General features: G+C 36.3%; 1 protein-coding gene across 2 annotated transcripts in view; it reads left to right on the top strand.

Annotated features, from left to right (window-relative positions):
- arrdc1b (arrestin domain containing 1b) overlaps nucleotides 1-15,356 on the top strand; it is a 45,761-nt gene extending 30,405 nt beyond the window's left edge. Inside the window, exons 3-8 of one of the 2 annotated variants that reach the window (XM_048165582.1) lie at nucleotides 4,954-5,004; nucleotides 6,547-6,701; nucleotides 6,889-7,068; nucleotides 7,203-7,382; nucleotides 9,678-10,152; nucleotides 12,421-15,356. In XM_048165582.1, coding sequence (XP_048021539.1) covers nucleotides 4,954-5,004; nucleotides 6,547-6,701; nucleotides 6,889-7,068; nucleotides 7,203-7,382; nucleotides 9,678-10,152; nucleotides 12,421-12,488 — 1,109 coding nt within the window. In that variant the 3' untranslated portion in view covers nucleotides 12,489-15,356. Of the gene's footprint in view, nucleotides 1-4,953; nucleotides 5,005-6,546; nucleotides 6,702-6,888; nucleotides 7,072-7,202; nucleotides 7,383-9,677; nucleotides 10,153-12,420 lie in introns of both variants that reach the window. The other variant, XM_048165583.1, reaches the window with a different exon arrangement.
- The last annotated feature ends 888 nt before the right edge of the window (nucleotides 15,357-16,244 follow it).

Genomic DNA, 16,244 nt, shown 5'->3' with positions numbered 1-16,244 from the left:
TTGCTAATGTACTGTTAAATGAGGTTAAAGTTACCATCTTTTCTTACTGTATTCACGGAGACAAGACTGTCGTCATTTTCATTTTTTAAACACTTGCAGTCTGTATAATTCATAAACACAACTTCATTTTTTATAAATCTCTCCAACAGTGTAGCATTAGTCTGTTAGCCACGGATCACAGCCTCAAATTCAGAATCAAATGTAAACATCCAAATAAATACCATACTTACACGATTAGACATGCTACATGAAGAACACTTTTGTAAAGATCCATTTTGAGGGTTATATTAACTGTGTGAACTTTGTTTATGCTGTTTAAGGCAGTCGCGAGCTGGGGGGGGGGAGCACGAGAATTTAAAGGGGCCGCACGCTGAATCGGCGCATTTATAATGATGCCCCAAAATAGGCAGTTAAAAAAATTAATAATAAAAAAAAAATCTATGGGGTATTTTGAGCTGAAACTTCACAGACACATTCAGGGGACACCTTAGACTTATATTACATCTTTTGAAAACGCGTTCTACGGCACCTTTAATGAGGGAAAGAACTACAATCCCAAGCATTGCGAAAGACAGAATCATGGGTAATGTAGTTTTTGATTAGGAATTCTGCTGTTAACCTCTTGAAAGTACACACCCTTAAGACACTTAAAGCTTTATTTTTTCAAGTTTCAGAATTAATGTTATAAAAACAAAGTATGGTGAAATGGAAATAATTCATGCAAAATATCTTTTTTCCTTAAAATAAAACAATGATAAATGTGAATAAGTTGTTGAGGATCGTATAACAAAAAAAATGAGGTTCCTGCAAGGTTTTTTTTCTCTGACTAGAGCCCCCCTCCAAAAAAAAAAAACAAACACATTTAAAAAAAAAAAAAAAAAAAAGTTACAATAATGCAGTCTGAAGCTTCACCAAAATCATATACCATTGATTTACAACCTCGTAGCTCACAATAGGTCTGTCTTTTATTTCTGGAACCTGACTGTTTTCCTCTCCACTTCTTTCTACTATATCTCTCTGTCTCTCACCCCTGTGTTCAGGTCACACAGAGTCATTATGTTCTGCCGCGAGGTGAAGTGTGAGCTCCTGGCGTATGTGTCTCAGCAGGCCTTTTCTTCTCTGAGTGCTTGTTAGTTCACATGCCCAAGCTTGTCCTACGAGTTTATGACCCCTTTCCAGGAGACCTTTTAGCAGCCCAGCCGTCTGAATCAGCAGCGCGGACAGATGTGCTGGGTAACAGTGCTCATCTGACCCCACAGGCCAACAGAGATAACAGAGATGCTGAATCGCTCTTATGCTGGCTGCCAGGAACTAATGCGGTCTGCCCATTAAGGGTTCAATTTCCTCTCTTCATTGCTCAGTAACAGTAATTCTGATGGTCAGGGCAATGTAGCTGGATTGAGATGCCTTTATTTGTCTGAGATTTGAAACTTGGGTGTTGTAAAGTTGTAAATGATATAGTCTGATGTGTTTCAGCAACGACATTGGAGAACTGACACATTGGCAAGGTGTGGTTCTGACTAGGGCGGCCCTCGACTAAAGATTTTTCTGGTCGATTAGTAGTCGCTCATTTTAAGCAATTTGTCGACTAATCACACGTTTATTAATGAACCATATGAATCATAATAAAGAGCCTTTAATGCCTACACAGCCCAATCAGCGTTCAAGCGCACATAAAGCTTGCCACAGCGCACCAGCAGAAGTAATGATTATGAATGCGTCGGGGGAAACCCGCAAGGGGAGTGCTTTAACATTTTAATAATTAATTGATAAACTAGTGTTTTCTGTATTTTTGGCTGCAGTGATGAAGTTGACGATGCTGACTCGTCATCTCCACAGTAGTGGATGCGCCTATATGCACATTTCATATGGATTACAAAACCTGAGAATATTTGTTTTCTATTTGAATTGGTTCATTTAAAAGTAGACATTTCGCTTTCTATATTTATGTGTCATGTCTATAAGTCAGGTTTACATGGAGTTTCATTTATTTTCTCTCTTTTTTTGGTGCGCTCAAGTTCACAATGAGAGACGGCAGAAAGCGTACCTTGTTTTGCTTTTATTATTTTACAAAATCACGTTTTGTTGTTATTGTAAGTGCACATAAATAAAAGTAAACTCTTCACAGATTCAAAAGATCTATTACTCTTATCTTTATGACCAAAAATTGAATATTTTAAGTGCAAGTGATCGCACTGGCGCCTCCACGTTAGCTGTCATGGAGTAAGCATGCTACTATTTAGCTTTTACACTCCGCACAAACACTTGAATAGCCCACATTTGCCAGGTTAACGTTAAAGCAAGCAGCCATGTAAAGTTGCAACTACTTGGATGTTTCAGATGATAAGCCATATTTGAGGTCGATGAATGATAGGTGACTTCCTGTGGATTTTTTTTCTAATAAAATTTTGGTTGACTAAACCTCTTTTCATCGACTAACGGTTTGTCAACTATTAGGGTGCAGCTCTAGTTCTGACAAAATTAAAGGGATAGTTCACCCAAAAATGAAAATTCTAAACCATTTACTCACCGTTATGTCATTTCAAACCTGTATGACTTTCTTTTTACTGTGAAACACAAAAAAAATATTTTTTGTTTGTTTGTTTTTGGTTTTTTTGTCTCTACAATGAGAGTCAGTGGGGTCCAGTGCTGTTTCAAACCCAACTGACTTTCATTGTATGGATAAAAACAGCCAAAACATTCTTTAAAATATCTTCTTTTCTGTTACTCCGCAAAATTAAATTCATACAGGTTTGGAATGACATGAGGGTGAGTCAGTGGTTCAGAATTTTCATTTTTGGGTGCACTATCCCTTTAAATTGACCTTTTGAAGGAGTTGTAATCATTTCCCCTTCCTGTTCTTTTCAGTATGACAGGACTTTATGAAAGAGCTCAAGCGGTAAAACATGTCCTCATGTGACCTCTTGCTGCTGACGTCATGGAGATCTGTATCTTTGTATTTCTATGAAATGTTTGAAAGCAAATACTGAACACGGGATGGTGACGTCTCTTTACACATGTTCCACTTGTCGCAAACATTCATGGCTTATTTGGGAAATTAAAATGTGTGTCATTACCCATAAATTAATTTAAATGTAATTTAAATGGGATGTCAGATATTGAACTTATGTGATATTCTGTAGCCTGAACAGGATTTGTTTCTCAGAAATAGATGGCATTGTGTTTATAGCGTCAACACTGTACCTGTTTTACATGCACAACAATAAACTGATGACTGTCAAACAAAAACCTGGCAATGCATTGAAACAGTTTACATGAGATTTGAAATGATTGAAGTCAAAACGTATATAGTTTGCCATGGCTATGTGTGGTGTATACATTCATACATTTGAATACACTCCAAGCAACTTTAGATAACGTGTCTGCCAAATGCATAAAGCTACTGTAAATGCTTTTGGTTTTTTTTAAGTACAGTAAATGATGTGTATAAGGTTTTAGCTAGGCTAGTGTTGCCTTAGTGAACCCTAGGCCCTGAAGTAATTCCTCTTTTTTTTTTTTTTTTGAGGACTTCCTTCCTTACAAACACTGCAAGCTCAAACGGACAGTTGATACTGTATGTCTGCTCTGCTCTCTGAACTGCTTGTGTCAGTGAATTTCCCATCATTTTCTCTAAGAGGTCTTTTCCTGTCAGGGGCTGCGACTTATAAACAAGAACAGATTTATACAGTAATGATGGCTGGTGTTAACTCGTTTTCTCCTCACGCATTAAGTCAAGTACATTTTTGAAATCAGACAACACCCTTACAGTGATTTTACTGCCAAATTTGAAAGTCTTGATAAACAAGCACAGGCGGAGCATGCTGCAGCTCATGCGCATTCACACGCAGTGTGCCAAATAACTTTTTTTTTTTAAGCGTCACAGGAGGTGTGTGCATTTACAGTGCTTTATTCAAGTAATATATACGCTGTTGATGCAAATCCTTCCAGATCTTTGAATAATCTCTGAGTTTGTGGAAATTCCCAGTTAGAAAGCACAGAAGAGGGCATTGTTACAACTGTCAGTGTGCTTATCTACTCAGATAGGCCGTCCTGTTTGAGTCTTTCTGTCTTATGAGACCTCCAGCTCCACAATATACTGTTTTCTCACAAAAGTGAAGCACTTTAGGACATCTGCTGTGCTTGTATGATTTTTAGTTGAAGTATTATTGTTCTATATTAGATATGCACACTTTCAGTAACACTTTCATTAAAAGGTTAGTTCACCCAAACATGAAATTTCTGTCATTAAGTACTCACCTTCATGTCGTTCCAAACCCGTAAGACCATCTTTGGAACACATAAATTAAGATATTTTTGATGAAATCCAATAGGGTTCTTTTATCCCCAATAGAAAGCAATGTAACTACCATCTTTCAAGGTCCAGAAAAGTAGTAAAGACATTGTTAAAATAGTCAACATGACTGCAGTGGTTCAACCTTAATGTTATGAAGTGACAAGAATACTTTTTGTGGGCCAAAACAAAACAAAATAACAACTTTACTTTACTGAGCCAGCATTCTGACGTAGAACCTGGAAACGCTGAACGTAAACAGTGTAGGAGAATGACAAGGGAGAGACAAATTTGTTAATAAAGTCGTTATTTTTGTTTTGTTTTTTGTTTTTCGAGCACAAAAAGTATTTTCATCGCTTCATAACATTAAGGTTAAACCACTGTAGTCAGGTTGACTATTTTAACGATGTCTTTACTACTTTTCTGAACCTTGAATGTGGTAATTACATTGCTTTCTATGGGGGATAAAAAAACAATTATTGGTATTTCATCAAAAAATATATGAATTTGTATTCCGAAGATGAACGAACGTCTTGTGGGTTGGGAAACAACATGAGGGTGAGTAATTAATGACAGAAATTTCATTTTTGGGTGAACTAACCCTTTAATAGCTTTATAAAACAGTAATGATATATAATATAATTTTTTTTCTACCATTGCAGGTATTCTGTCAGCTGGTGAGCACAGCTTTCCATTTCAGTTTCTCATTCCAGGTAATTGTCTTCAATTTTACAACTAGCATTTCAGAACAGTTAAAGAGCATTTTCATTCAGAGAAACTCAATTTTAGCCATTAAATGAGGATGTTGTGCACCTTAGACAGAGAACACTCAGGTGTGTTAAACTGCTAAGTGCCTCTGAAGCATGAAGAGAAGCTGGAAGAAGGGTATAATTTTAATCTTAGATTTATAAAGTCTTCTTGTTATGGGCCTGCCTCTTCCTGCACAAACACATGCCCTGTAATGAGCTATTAAGGGGAGGTATGCAAGGAGGACAGGGGAGGACAGCAACATTCCCGGTTACTTAATTATGCCACTTTTCCACTGCATGGTACGGCTCAGTACGGCTCATTTTTTGGTGCTTTTCCACTGCAAGGTACGGCTTGGTAAATAGGACCACCTCGGCTGAGGTTCCAAACGAGTGAATGTGACGTGTAAACACTGCAGATCACTGATTGGTCAGGGAGGATCGTCACTACCAGCGTCATTGGATTTGATACACGAGACACCAAACCCGCTAGATTTAAATAATCAGTAACACTAACAGCCACTGCAGAATCATTTGTTTGCACAACTTTTTTTAAACAATTGCCACACAGTGGAAAAGCGGCCTGTGATGGACATCCAGCCTGGCCCACATCCAAGTGTAACGTCAGAAGCCAGGCCCACGCCGCCCTGCAGCCGATTCTTAAGATTTTATTGGTCGTCAAACAGCATACACAGATCCCTAAACTTACCCATCACTGTAACCAATGAAATTACCTGCAGGACAGGATTTCTGGTGAACTGGTTTAGCGGGGAGTCACAAGGTGACGTGTTGGGCTCGGGCGTGGCTTTTGACGTCACACTTGGATGTGGGTGGAGTTGGACTCTTGCAGCTGCAGCTGCGCCCTCTGCTGACAGATAAAATGAACAGATGGTAAACAAGGATCTAATCATAACAGGGGCTTTACAGCCCATTAATCATGAATGCATTTGGCATAAAACATGCAGATACAAAGATAGAGAAATAGAGATCAAACTAGTTTATATCACTAGGTTGTTTCAGTTGAATTTCTGTGTGGTTTGCTATTATTTATTCATATGTCTGACCATCTGAGCCTTCAGGTTATGTTTTACTTCTAAAACAGCTTTCGAATGACGGCACTTAGAAGTGTATTGATTCATTTTATTGACTGTGAGCTCTAACATCATCCTGTCATCATCCAGCATTCTGGTCCTTGAAAGATATTGTTGTTGTTTTGTCAAAGACATGATTATTTTATGAGGTGTCTTGGATAGGAAATCTTTTGACAAGTCCAAAATAACTTTAATAACACTTTATTTTACAATGTCCTTGTTACACATTACATATACTTACTAAAGTAATAACAGTAAAATATGCATAATTACATGCAATTAACCCTAAACCAAACCCCAATCCTAACCCTACAGCAAGTATATGTAACAACCATTTATGTTACTCAGTGCTTAAATGTATAATTACACTGTAACAAGGACACCTTAAAAATAATCTTCTTCTTTATGTCCAATGTAGCATCCGTTCCAACCTCATTCGAAGGCCCATTTGGGAAGATTTTGTACAAAATTAGGGCTTTTATTGACACGCCACGTTTCTCAAAGGACTACAAGACCCATCGGCCCTTCTACCTTCTCAATGTGCTCAACCTCAATGAGTTGCCAGACATAGAGGTGAGAATTCACCAACATTTATTAATTAGCTGTGCTGAAAAAAAAATAAAGAAAGAAAGAAAATAATATATACACACACACACATATTTTACATTATAATATCATATTATAATCTTTTACATCCTTCTTTTTGATTATTTTTCTAATCTTGCTTGCCAATTCCTAATGTCTGCCCTTCTTTTCCCAGCAACCCAGCTGTGCTGTGACAACAAAAAAGTTTAACTACCTCCTGGTAAAAACAGGCACGCTCATGCTGAAAGCTTGCAGTGATCTGAGAGGATACACTCCTGGACAGGTTATCAAACTATCTACTGAAATCCATAACAAGTCTGGTAAAGACACCGGCTATGTGATGGCCAGCCTTATTCAAGGTAAGATTCTGATGACGTCTAGTTTCATAAAAATTGTATTTTTCCAGAATTGTGGTTGATGATATAATATATGCACATAAAATGTAAAACTGTCAGATAATGGCATTCAGTATAACTGTTTATGTCTATACAGAGAGTGTCGTATAAGACGAAGCGGCCAGTGTTTGATCTGCGACCCATAGCAGAGGTTGAGGGTGCCGGGGTCAAGGCCGGCAAACATGCAGAGTGGAAAGAACAGATCATCGTCCCTCCTCTTCCTCAATCGGGCCTGACTGGCTGCAGCCTCATAGACATTGAGTATTTTATCCAGGTATGGGACAGGAAATCTTAACCTTGGCACTACAAACCTTAGCACTTCTGTCATCATTTGCTCACCTTCATGTGACAACATGTGGTACAGTTTGATTTGTGAAATGAATCATTCAGAGCAGTTTTGCGAACCGGATTAACTGATTCATTGAAAAGTTCACTGGGTTTATTTCGAAAACTGAATTAGTCTGATTCATGAATGAGTCATTCAGAGCACTTTTGTGACCTGGATCAACCAATTCATAGAAAAGATTTGACTCACTGATGATTTTCAAAAAGACAAATCTGTCTGATTCATGATCATTCATTTCAAGAACTGAATCAGTCTGATTCATGAAAGAATCATTTAAAGCATTCTTGTGAACCAGATGAACTGATTAATTTGGAAGTTCTGACACAGTGAATTGAATTCAAGAACTGAATCAGTCTGATTCTTAAATGTATCTTTCAAAGCACTTTTATGACCTGGATAAACAAATTATTTGAAAAGATCTGACTCAGTGAGTTGATTTCAAAAATTGAATCAGTCTGATTCATGAACTAATCATTCAGACCAGTTTTGTGGCCTGAATCAGTTGGTATATTTGACAAGATCTGAACAAGATCTGACTCACTGAGATGATTTTCAAAAAGACAAATCAGTCTGATTCATAAACTAATCATTCAGATCAATTTTGCCAATGGATCAACTTATTAATTAAGAAGATCTGTATCAGTGAGTTCATTTCAAGAACTGAATCAGTCTGATTCACGAAAGAATGATTCAAAGCAGTTTTGTGAACCAGATGAACAGATTAATTAAACGGTTATGACTCAGTGAGTTGAATTCAAGAACTGAATTCATTAATAAATCATTCAGAGCACTTTTGTGACCTGGATAAACCAGTTATTTGAAAAGATATGACTCAGTGAGTTGAATTCGAAAATTGAATCAGTCTGATTCATGAAAGAATCATTTAGAGCATTCTTGTGAACCAGATCAACTGATTAATTAAGAAGTTCTGACTCAGTGAGTTGAATTCAAAAATTGAATCAGTTTGGTTCATGAATTAATCATTCAGACCAGTTTTGTGGCCTGAATCAGTCGGTATATTTGACAAGATCTGAACAAGATCTGACTCACTGAGATGATTTTCAAAAAGACAAATCAGTCTGATTCATAAACTAATCATTCAGATCAATTTTGCCAATGGATCAACTTATTAATTAAGAAGATCTGTATCAGTGAGTTCATTTCAAGAACTGAATCAGTCTGATTCACGAAAGAATGATTCAAAGCAGTTTTGTGAACCAGATGAACAGATTAATTAAACGGTTATGACTCAGTGAGTTGAATTCAAGAACTGAATTCATGAATAAATCATTCAGAGCACTTTTGTGACCTGGATGAACCAGTTATTTGAAAAGATCTGACTCAGTGAGTTGAATTCAAAAATTGAATCAGTTTGGTTCATGAATTAATCATTCAGACCAGTTTTGTGGCCTGAATCAGTTGGTATATTTGACAAGATCTGAACAAGATCTGACTCACTGAGATGATTTTCAAAAAGACAAATCAGTCTGATTCATGAACTAATCATTCAGATCAATTTTGCCAATGGATCAACTTATTAATTAAGAAGATCTGTATCAGTGAGTTCATTTCAAGAACTGAATCAGTCTGATTCACGAAAGAATCATTCAAAGCAGTTTTGTGAACCAGATGAACAGATTAATTAAACGGTTATGACTCAGTGAGTTGAATTCAAGAACTGAATTCATAAATAAATCATTCAGAGCACTTTTGTGACCTGGATGAACCAGTTATTTGAAAAGATATGACTCAGTGAGTTGAATTCGAAAATTGAATCAGTCTGATTCTTGAATTAATCATTCAGAGCACTTTTATTACCTGGATCAACAAATGAATTGAAAAGATCTGAATCATGATTTCAAAAACTGAATCGGTCTAATTCATGATCATTCAGAGCAGTTTTTTGGCCTGAATCAACCAGTTCATTTGACAAGATTTGACTCACTGAGATGATTTTCAAAAAACAAATCAGTCTGATTCATGAAGAAATCATTCAGATAACTTTTGTCAATGGATCAGATGAGTCTTAGGTTAAATGAATGATTAAAGATACAACTCAAAAGAATGATTTGTGCGCAAATCAGACATTGGTACTTCTATTTTTGCGTGAAATATTGATATAAGATATTTTTAGATTGCACTACTGTAGTCTTTCAGTTTAAGATTAATCTAAAAAAATAGCTTAATGTCATGAAGTGCATCTGAGAAATTGTCTCCTTGCAGGTTTCATTAAAATCTCCTGAGGCTGTGGTCACGTTACCCATATACATTGGGAACGTCGCTGTTAACTTGACTCCCTCCATTCCGTACCCCATTGCTCAAGGCGCTCCGATGCCTGCCATGCCGAGCCTCATCCCTGCACCCATAGTCCCCAGCGCGCCTCCTGTAGAGGACGACCTGGAGGGTGAGCTGGGTGCTGGAGGAGTAGACAGCGAGGAGATTCCCACCAAGAGTCATTCTCAGCAGGACCCGTCCGGCGTGCCTCTCACCATGACTCCCGGCGCGTTCGGTCTTGCATCTGGTCCGGTCCCGCCGCAGAGCCAGCAGAACATCCAATCCTCAGACGGTTCTGCGCCTGTGTTCTGTTTGTCTACAGGGGCCACCATACCTTTCTTCACAGATGGTAATTCAACACCAGTGCCCACTTCCTGTCCCCTCATCCTGCCCCCTGAATACAGCACCTGGGAATACCCACATGGTGAGTGATTCTTGAGAATTATACTTCATACAGGGTTGAGGTGATTACCCTTGTTCTGTAAAAAGTCTCACAGGATTTGCATGAAAAGGTTTTTTCTTTTTACTTTCATCTTATGTAAATGAGCAGTATTTGTTACTAACTCTATACCTAATCTAGTTGCACTATAGTTTTAAAGACAAAGCTTACTGTAGCTAGTACTGGAGGTCACAAGGCCTTCGTAATGTGTAGTCACATAAAAAATGTGCTTCTCATCGATCTAATAAGCAGTATTCAAATTTGGAAACAGAAATGCATTAAAAAGCTGAGTATGTCAGTTGATCTGGTTACAGTTGATGTTTCAAACTTATTTTTTACCAGGGTTATTATAGTTAACTAAAACTAAAACCATAAAAAAATGTTGTCACTTGGAAATAAATTAAAATGTAAAAAGGCAAGCTAGTTTCAATTTCAATTGATTTTAGATTGATGTACTAAAATAACTAAAACTAAAACAGAAATAATAACTAATCTATATAGACATATAGAAAAATAATCCAAATGGCAAAAACAGCTAAATTTATACTAAAATAACACAGATTTTTTTACTCATCTAACTGTTAACACTAATATATAATGTTATCCATTAAAATTTGATGTGTAAGTAATCATGGAATCTATTATAGTAAATAGTAATACATAAATGAATTATCTGTCTAAAAGTATTTTGAAATATATGTTATAGAGTTATGTATATACAAAATAGTTTATTCTTGTTTTTTCAGTAAGCTCAATTCAAGTGTTTGTGTTTATTGTATTATTTACATTTATTGAATGTTGAAGCTGATATGGCAGTAAACTTAAAGGGTTAGTTAACCCAGAAATGAAATTTCTGTCATTAATTACTTACCCTCATGTCGTTCTACACCCGTAAGACCTTCATTCATTTTCAGAACACAAATTAAGATATTTTTGATGAAATCCGAGAGGTTTTTTATCCTTCATTGAAAACAAAGTAATTACCACATTCAATGTCCAGAAAAGTAGTAAAGACATCGTTAAAATAGTCCACATGACTACAGTGGTTCAACCTTAATGTTATGAAGTGACGAGAATACTTTTTGTGTGCAAAAACAAAACAAAAATAACGACTTTATTCAACAATAAAGTCAGTCTATTACGCAGAATTTGTTGAATAAAGTCTTTATTTTTGTTTTGTTTTTACACACAAAAAGCATTTTCGTCGCTTCATAACATTAAGGTTGAACCACTGTAGTCACATTGACTATTTTAACAATGTTTTACTACTATTCTGGACCTTGAATTTCATTGCTTTCAGTGGAGGATAAAATACCCTTTTGGATTTCATCAAAAATATCTGAATTTGTGTTCCAAAGATGAACGAAGGTCTTACGGGTTTGGAACGACATGAGGGTGAGTAATTAATGACAGAATTGAATTATTTATTTATAATAATTATTTAATTTAATTATAACAACAACATTCAAATATGTAAATAATAAATATCTAGGAACTGTATCTAAGATGAATACAACATACAGGAAAATTTATGATTTCTATTTATGTATTTATATATTTACTTATTTTTGTGTTGAAACCCTTGCGTGTGAGACACATACTTTGGATCAGTTTTGTGCTTGAGATCCATTTATGCTTATAATATTCCTTCTCTAAAAATGCAATCGAGCATAAATGTCAACATCGTCATGTATAGTAAAACTGTGAAACTAAATATGAGCTAGTTGTTGTAATCCAAACGCTCTGCTATTTTATTCCAAATGTTACTTTTTGTCAGAGGCTTCTGTTAATATTTAGTTTATACTGTATATATGGGGTTACATTTAAACTAAGGTTAATGTTGCATCCCTCAAATATGTAAGAGTGTGCAACAAGCTGTCACTTGTCTACATGTTTAATGGAAGCACAAGTGAAACTATTCAAACTAGTTGACACTGGCCCAAAATATATAGTGGCAGAACAAATCGACTTGTCAGTGCTACCCTAACCTCAGTAGCAGTGTTAAAATTACTCTAAAAAAATAATTAATTTCTATAAATCCACCATTGTTTTATACAGAATTGGTCTGTTCTTTAATTCAATTACATCAGAAGTAACTGTATTTGAATTATAGAAAAATTAAAAGTAGTTCCTAAGTGATGAATTATACCCAACACTGCTCAGTAGCAGCAAATCTTGCATTTTAATGAAAGAGGTTTACAGTGTGACTGAATTATCTGAATTATTAATTTATTTATTCACTCTAATTTTCAGAGCCGCCTCCCACATATGAGGAAAGCTGCAGTAGCAACAACTCGAGCTTCAACAGCAGCATGAGGTAGACCATTCAGAGGTCTCGCTTCTTCATAATGCCATTCATCTGGTGCCCCCTGCTGGACGGTACAGGAATTGCTGCCAGGCCCCAAACCTGGCCCTCCATGAACAAAATCTCTTTAAAACTCATAAAGGATCATTTCCTTCATTTTTAGTCAAGTCCCTCAGTACATAAATTCAAAGTTGGAGAAAACAACCCTGAAACTGTGTAGGGAGAACGTTTCAGTGCCTAAGAAAGATGTAGCACTCTTGAGCAACCCCTAGATGAGACGCACTCAGAGAGTTCTTGTGAAATTAATACCAGCATCTATAACAATTTGAAGCGAAAGTTAAACTGAGAATGCGTTTTCATTCAACCAAGGCTGGCCTTATGTATATCTCATCACAAAATATGCTCAGTAAAATCTGAAACATAATTCTGCCAGGCTGAAAGTCTCGTTGAAGGAATAAACACTCCTTTCCTTGTGACGACCGTTATGAATCATAAGGCGCTCCATGCTTGCACCAGCAGGAATGGCTCTTGACAAAGACATTGGGCCACAGAGAAGGTTACTCTGGAAAGAACAAGTTTTATTTATTGATGGGGATTGACAGATGTTTCATCTGACTTTTTTAAAGTCCAACTCATCACCAAACAGACACTGTGTGGATACAGCTTCGCGATACCAATGTAGTCAACCATCATGGGCACATAAGTCATTATCACCATCACGGCCAAATGGTAGCCACTGTCCCTTGAATGCTTATAGGAACAACATATTACATATAATTTTTGAACTAGTTCATTTTTGTTTCACTGGTTTTACAGAGATTTACACTTTGGACTTCTGACTTTGTGTTTTTGTTACCTTACAAACAAAGCAAAATAATCATATTTTTCTTTTCTGGGCTTTATCATTTCACCACCATTTCAAAGAAGTTTTTTGAAGTGTGATTTTTTTCTTTTTCTTTTTTTCATTCTTTCAGACTGTGTGTATCATCAGTACTAGTAATATGTTAGATTTCAGAAATTTCACATATGCATCATTTGAAATCTGATGCAAACTGTGCATGTCTTTGCATAGGACTTGTTTGGTCTATGCGTTGATATTTCTTATAATAGCCCACAGCAAATTAGAGATTTATGATGGATTTCCGGCGAGGCCTTAGGCTGTACTTGGATTGTTGTGTACAGTCCTTTAATATGGCAAACACTTTTTCATTATGACCTGATCAGACCCTTGAACTGCTGAAGAATTGAAGCACAAAAAGGCACTTTTATGTGTATGTGTATATATATGTGTGTGTGTGTATGTGTGAATGTTTTTTCCACCCCATTTTCCATGTTTAGTTCAGTATTGTGGTACATTTAGTACTTTATTCAATAAGCAAAGAAAGTCAGAATTAGAACAGAACTACAGAACGGACCACATTTATCATGTTCTAAATGATTTTGTATGAAGCAAAATTGCAAAATTATAAGATATGTTTTTGGAACTAAATCATTACTTTACCTTTTCTCTCTTTCCCTGAGTGTTTACCATTACAGTGCTGACAGAGAAGAATCATTCAGGTCATTCTACAAAAAGGGTGCCATTTGAGTCCTTCATATGTATCTAAAAACATTTACTTCAACAATGAATAGCTGATGACACTTCTCATGCATTATGTATATTGCTAAACAAATGAACAAAAAACCTTCTCATTTTCTTTCATGATGAGGATCCATTTTCTGGCCTGTGTACATTTTGATAAAAACGTAAAATATAGAAACAAAAGCTAGTGTTTATTCTCATTTTCTATATATTTTAATTTATTGGACATGACTTGTATTAAAAAGGTTATGTGACCACCGTGTTACAATCATATTTCCTCCTATTTATAAAAATGAACTGTTCTGTAGCTCATTATGACATTATCATCCTTTCAGTATGCAGTTTCTTAAAGGAAAAGTCGACACTAGTTTTTTAATCACTTTATCTTATATTTTGTTATATTTGTCAGTAGGGTAAATTGATGGTGTGTAATTGTGAATATTGTAAAAATGATATTTGAAGTTTGAAATGGATACATGCAATTAATTAACAGTAAAACATTGTATAACATAGAATGTTTAAAATTATATAAAAATGTACTTTAAAAATTGCCTAATCAGACTGCAAAAGGCACCTTTTTATAGAATGACCTGTTCATATTCATATCAAGGGACCTTGTCTTTGTTGATTGTATCCCAGCAGGCCACTGTGACTTGTAACAGTGCAGCTAAACATAAATTCAGATTTTTTAATTCACTGTGAGCAGCATTGTGATGAAATTCTGCGATTGCACATATGTAAAGAACATTGTTATTGTTTATCATCAAAATCCAGTGAAGAAACCCTGACTTGAACACCTGTTCTCTATTTTCAACCACATTTTGCCTTAAATGTGAATCTGATGCATCCCTGGTTCCATCGTAATTGTAAAGAAGACGTACTTTGAGATAATACTGCACCACTTTTACTGTTATCTTCATTTGCCTCTCAAGCCTGTGTGACATTAGAAAGAGTCATAAGGAAAATGGATAGTAGATGGTTAGTTATTTTAGCACTGCAGGTGAAAGAAATGATTAAAATGTGCAAGTCCTCCATGTCTTAAAATGTTCAATTTGCAGCATGGACAAACACTTATTCGTTATTTATTTACATGTGCTTTGTTCTGTCTTTTCCTTTACACCAAAGGTTCAACAGCTTTATCAAGTTTCATTTCATCATTGTGTGGTACTTTCCTTTCCCTGGATCTTCCAGCAGGTTTTGATATAAAGTAGCACGATTGTGGATCAGTGTTCTATGTAAAGTTGTGACAGAATCAAGCTTGTACAGCAAAGAAATAAAATTACTCATATTCTCATCCCCCCACACACCCTCCAAGATGTTGCTCATTTAAATTTCTAATTTCAATGCTAATCATGCTTATTTACTCGTAAACAAGTGATTAAAGGAGCTATATGTGTAGAATTCAGAAACCCTTGTTATTAGCGACGCCGGTGTCTGTTAAGTGAGCAGCCAGCATCTTATTGCTCGTGCTCGCACTTGTGAACAAGTAGCCTAACATACAAGAGGTTGGATTCAAGGCCTTGATTTTCATGGGTTTCATGTGACGTCAGTGGAGCGGTCGCCATTTGTAGCCAGGACCGAATTGCAGCATGCCATCTGCTGTGCTGTGGGCTGTGATAACAGCAAATCACAAAGAAATGGATTAACGTTTTACAATATCCCCACAAACCCTGAGCGCACTCAGTAACACATTGCCACAATGCCACCCGTACCCCCCCATGAGTTTCTAATATTTATCAAACTGGCTGAGACTTGCAGTTCCCAATAGCCTTGTGGACAGCATGCTGACATCTGGTGCTATTGCACACGAGGACTCCTGAGTTCAAGTCCTACCTTGTGGACTTTTCCAGATCCCGTCTGCCTTCTCTCTCCAATTTTGCTTCCTGTCAACATATTTCATATCATAATAAATGGCAAAAAGGCAAAAAATGAACATTTAAAGGTGCTAAAGAGGATGTTTTGTTTTATACATTTTTGCAATATTACTTGAAACTGTCTTTATTAACTGATAAAAGACTTTTATTAGGTGCATTGAAAGGAATAATATTAATATACATCATCTGTGCACGAGGTAGGGCCTTAAAAACATCAGCCAATTGTTTACGTGATCATCGCGTAAACGATTGGCCCTCTGGCTTGTCAATCACTGCCATTACGTTCCTTGTGAGAGATGTATGTGGATTGGCCCTC

Source organism: Megalobrama amblycephala, linkage group LG18, assembly GCF_018812025.1.
Source record: "Megalobrama amblycephala isolate DHTTF-2021 linkage group LG18, ASM1881202v1, whole genome shotgun sequence".
Lineage (NCBI taxonomy): Eukaryota > Metazoa > Chordata > Actinopteri > Cypriniformes > Xenocyprididae > Megalobrama > Megalobrama amblycephala.
Note: the sequence above shows the minus strand (reverse complement) of the source record. Positions and strands in the feature narration are given on the sequence as shown.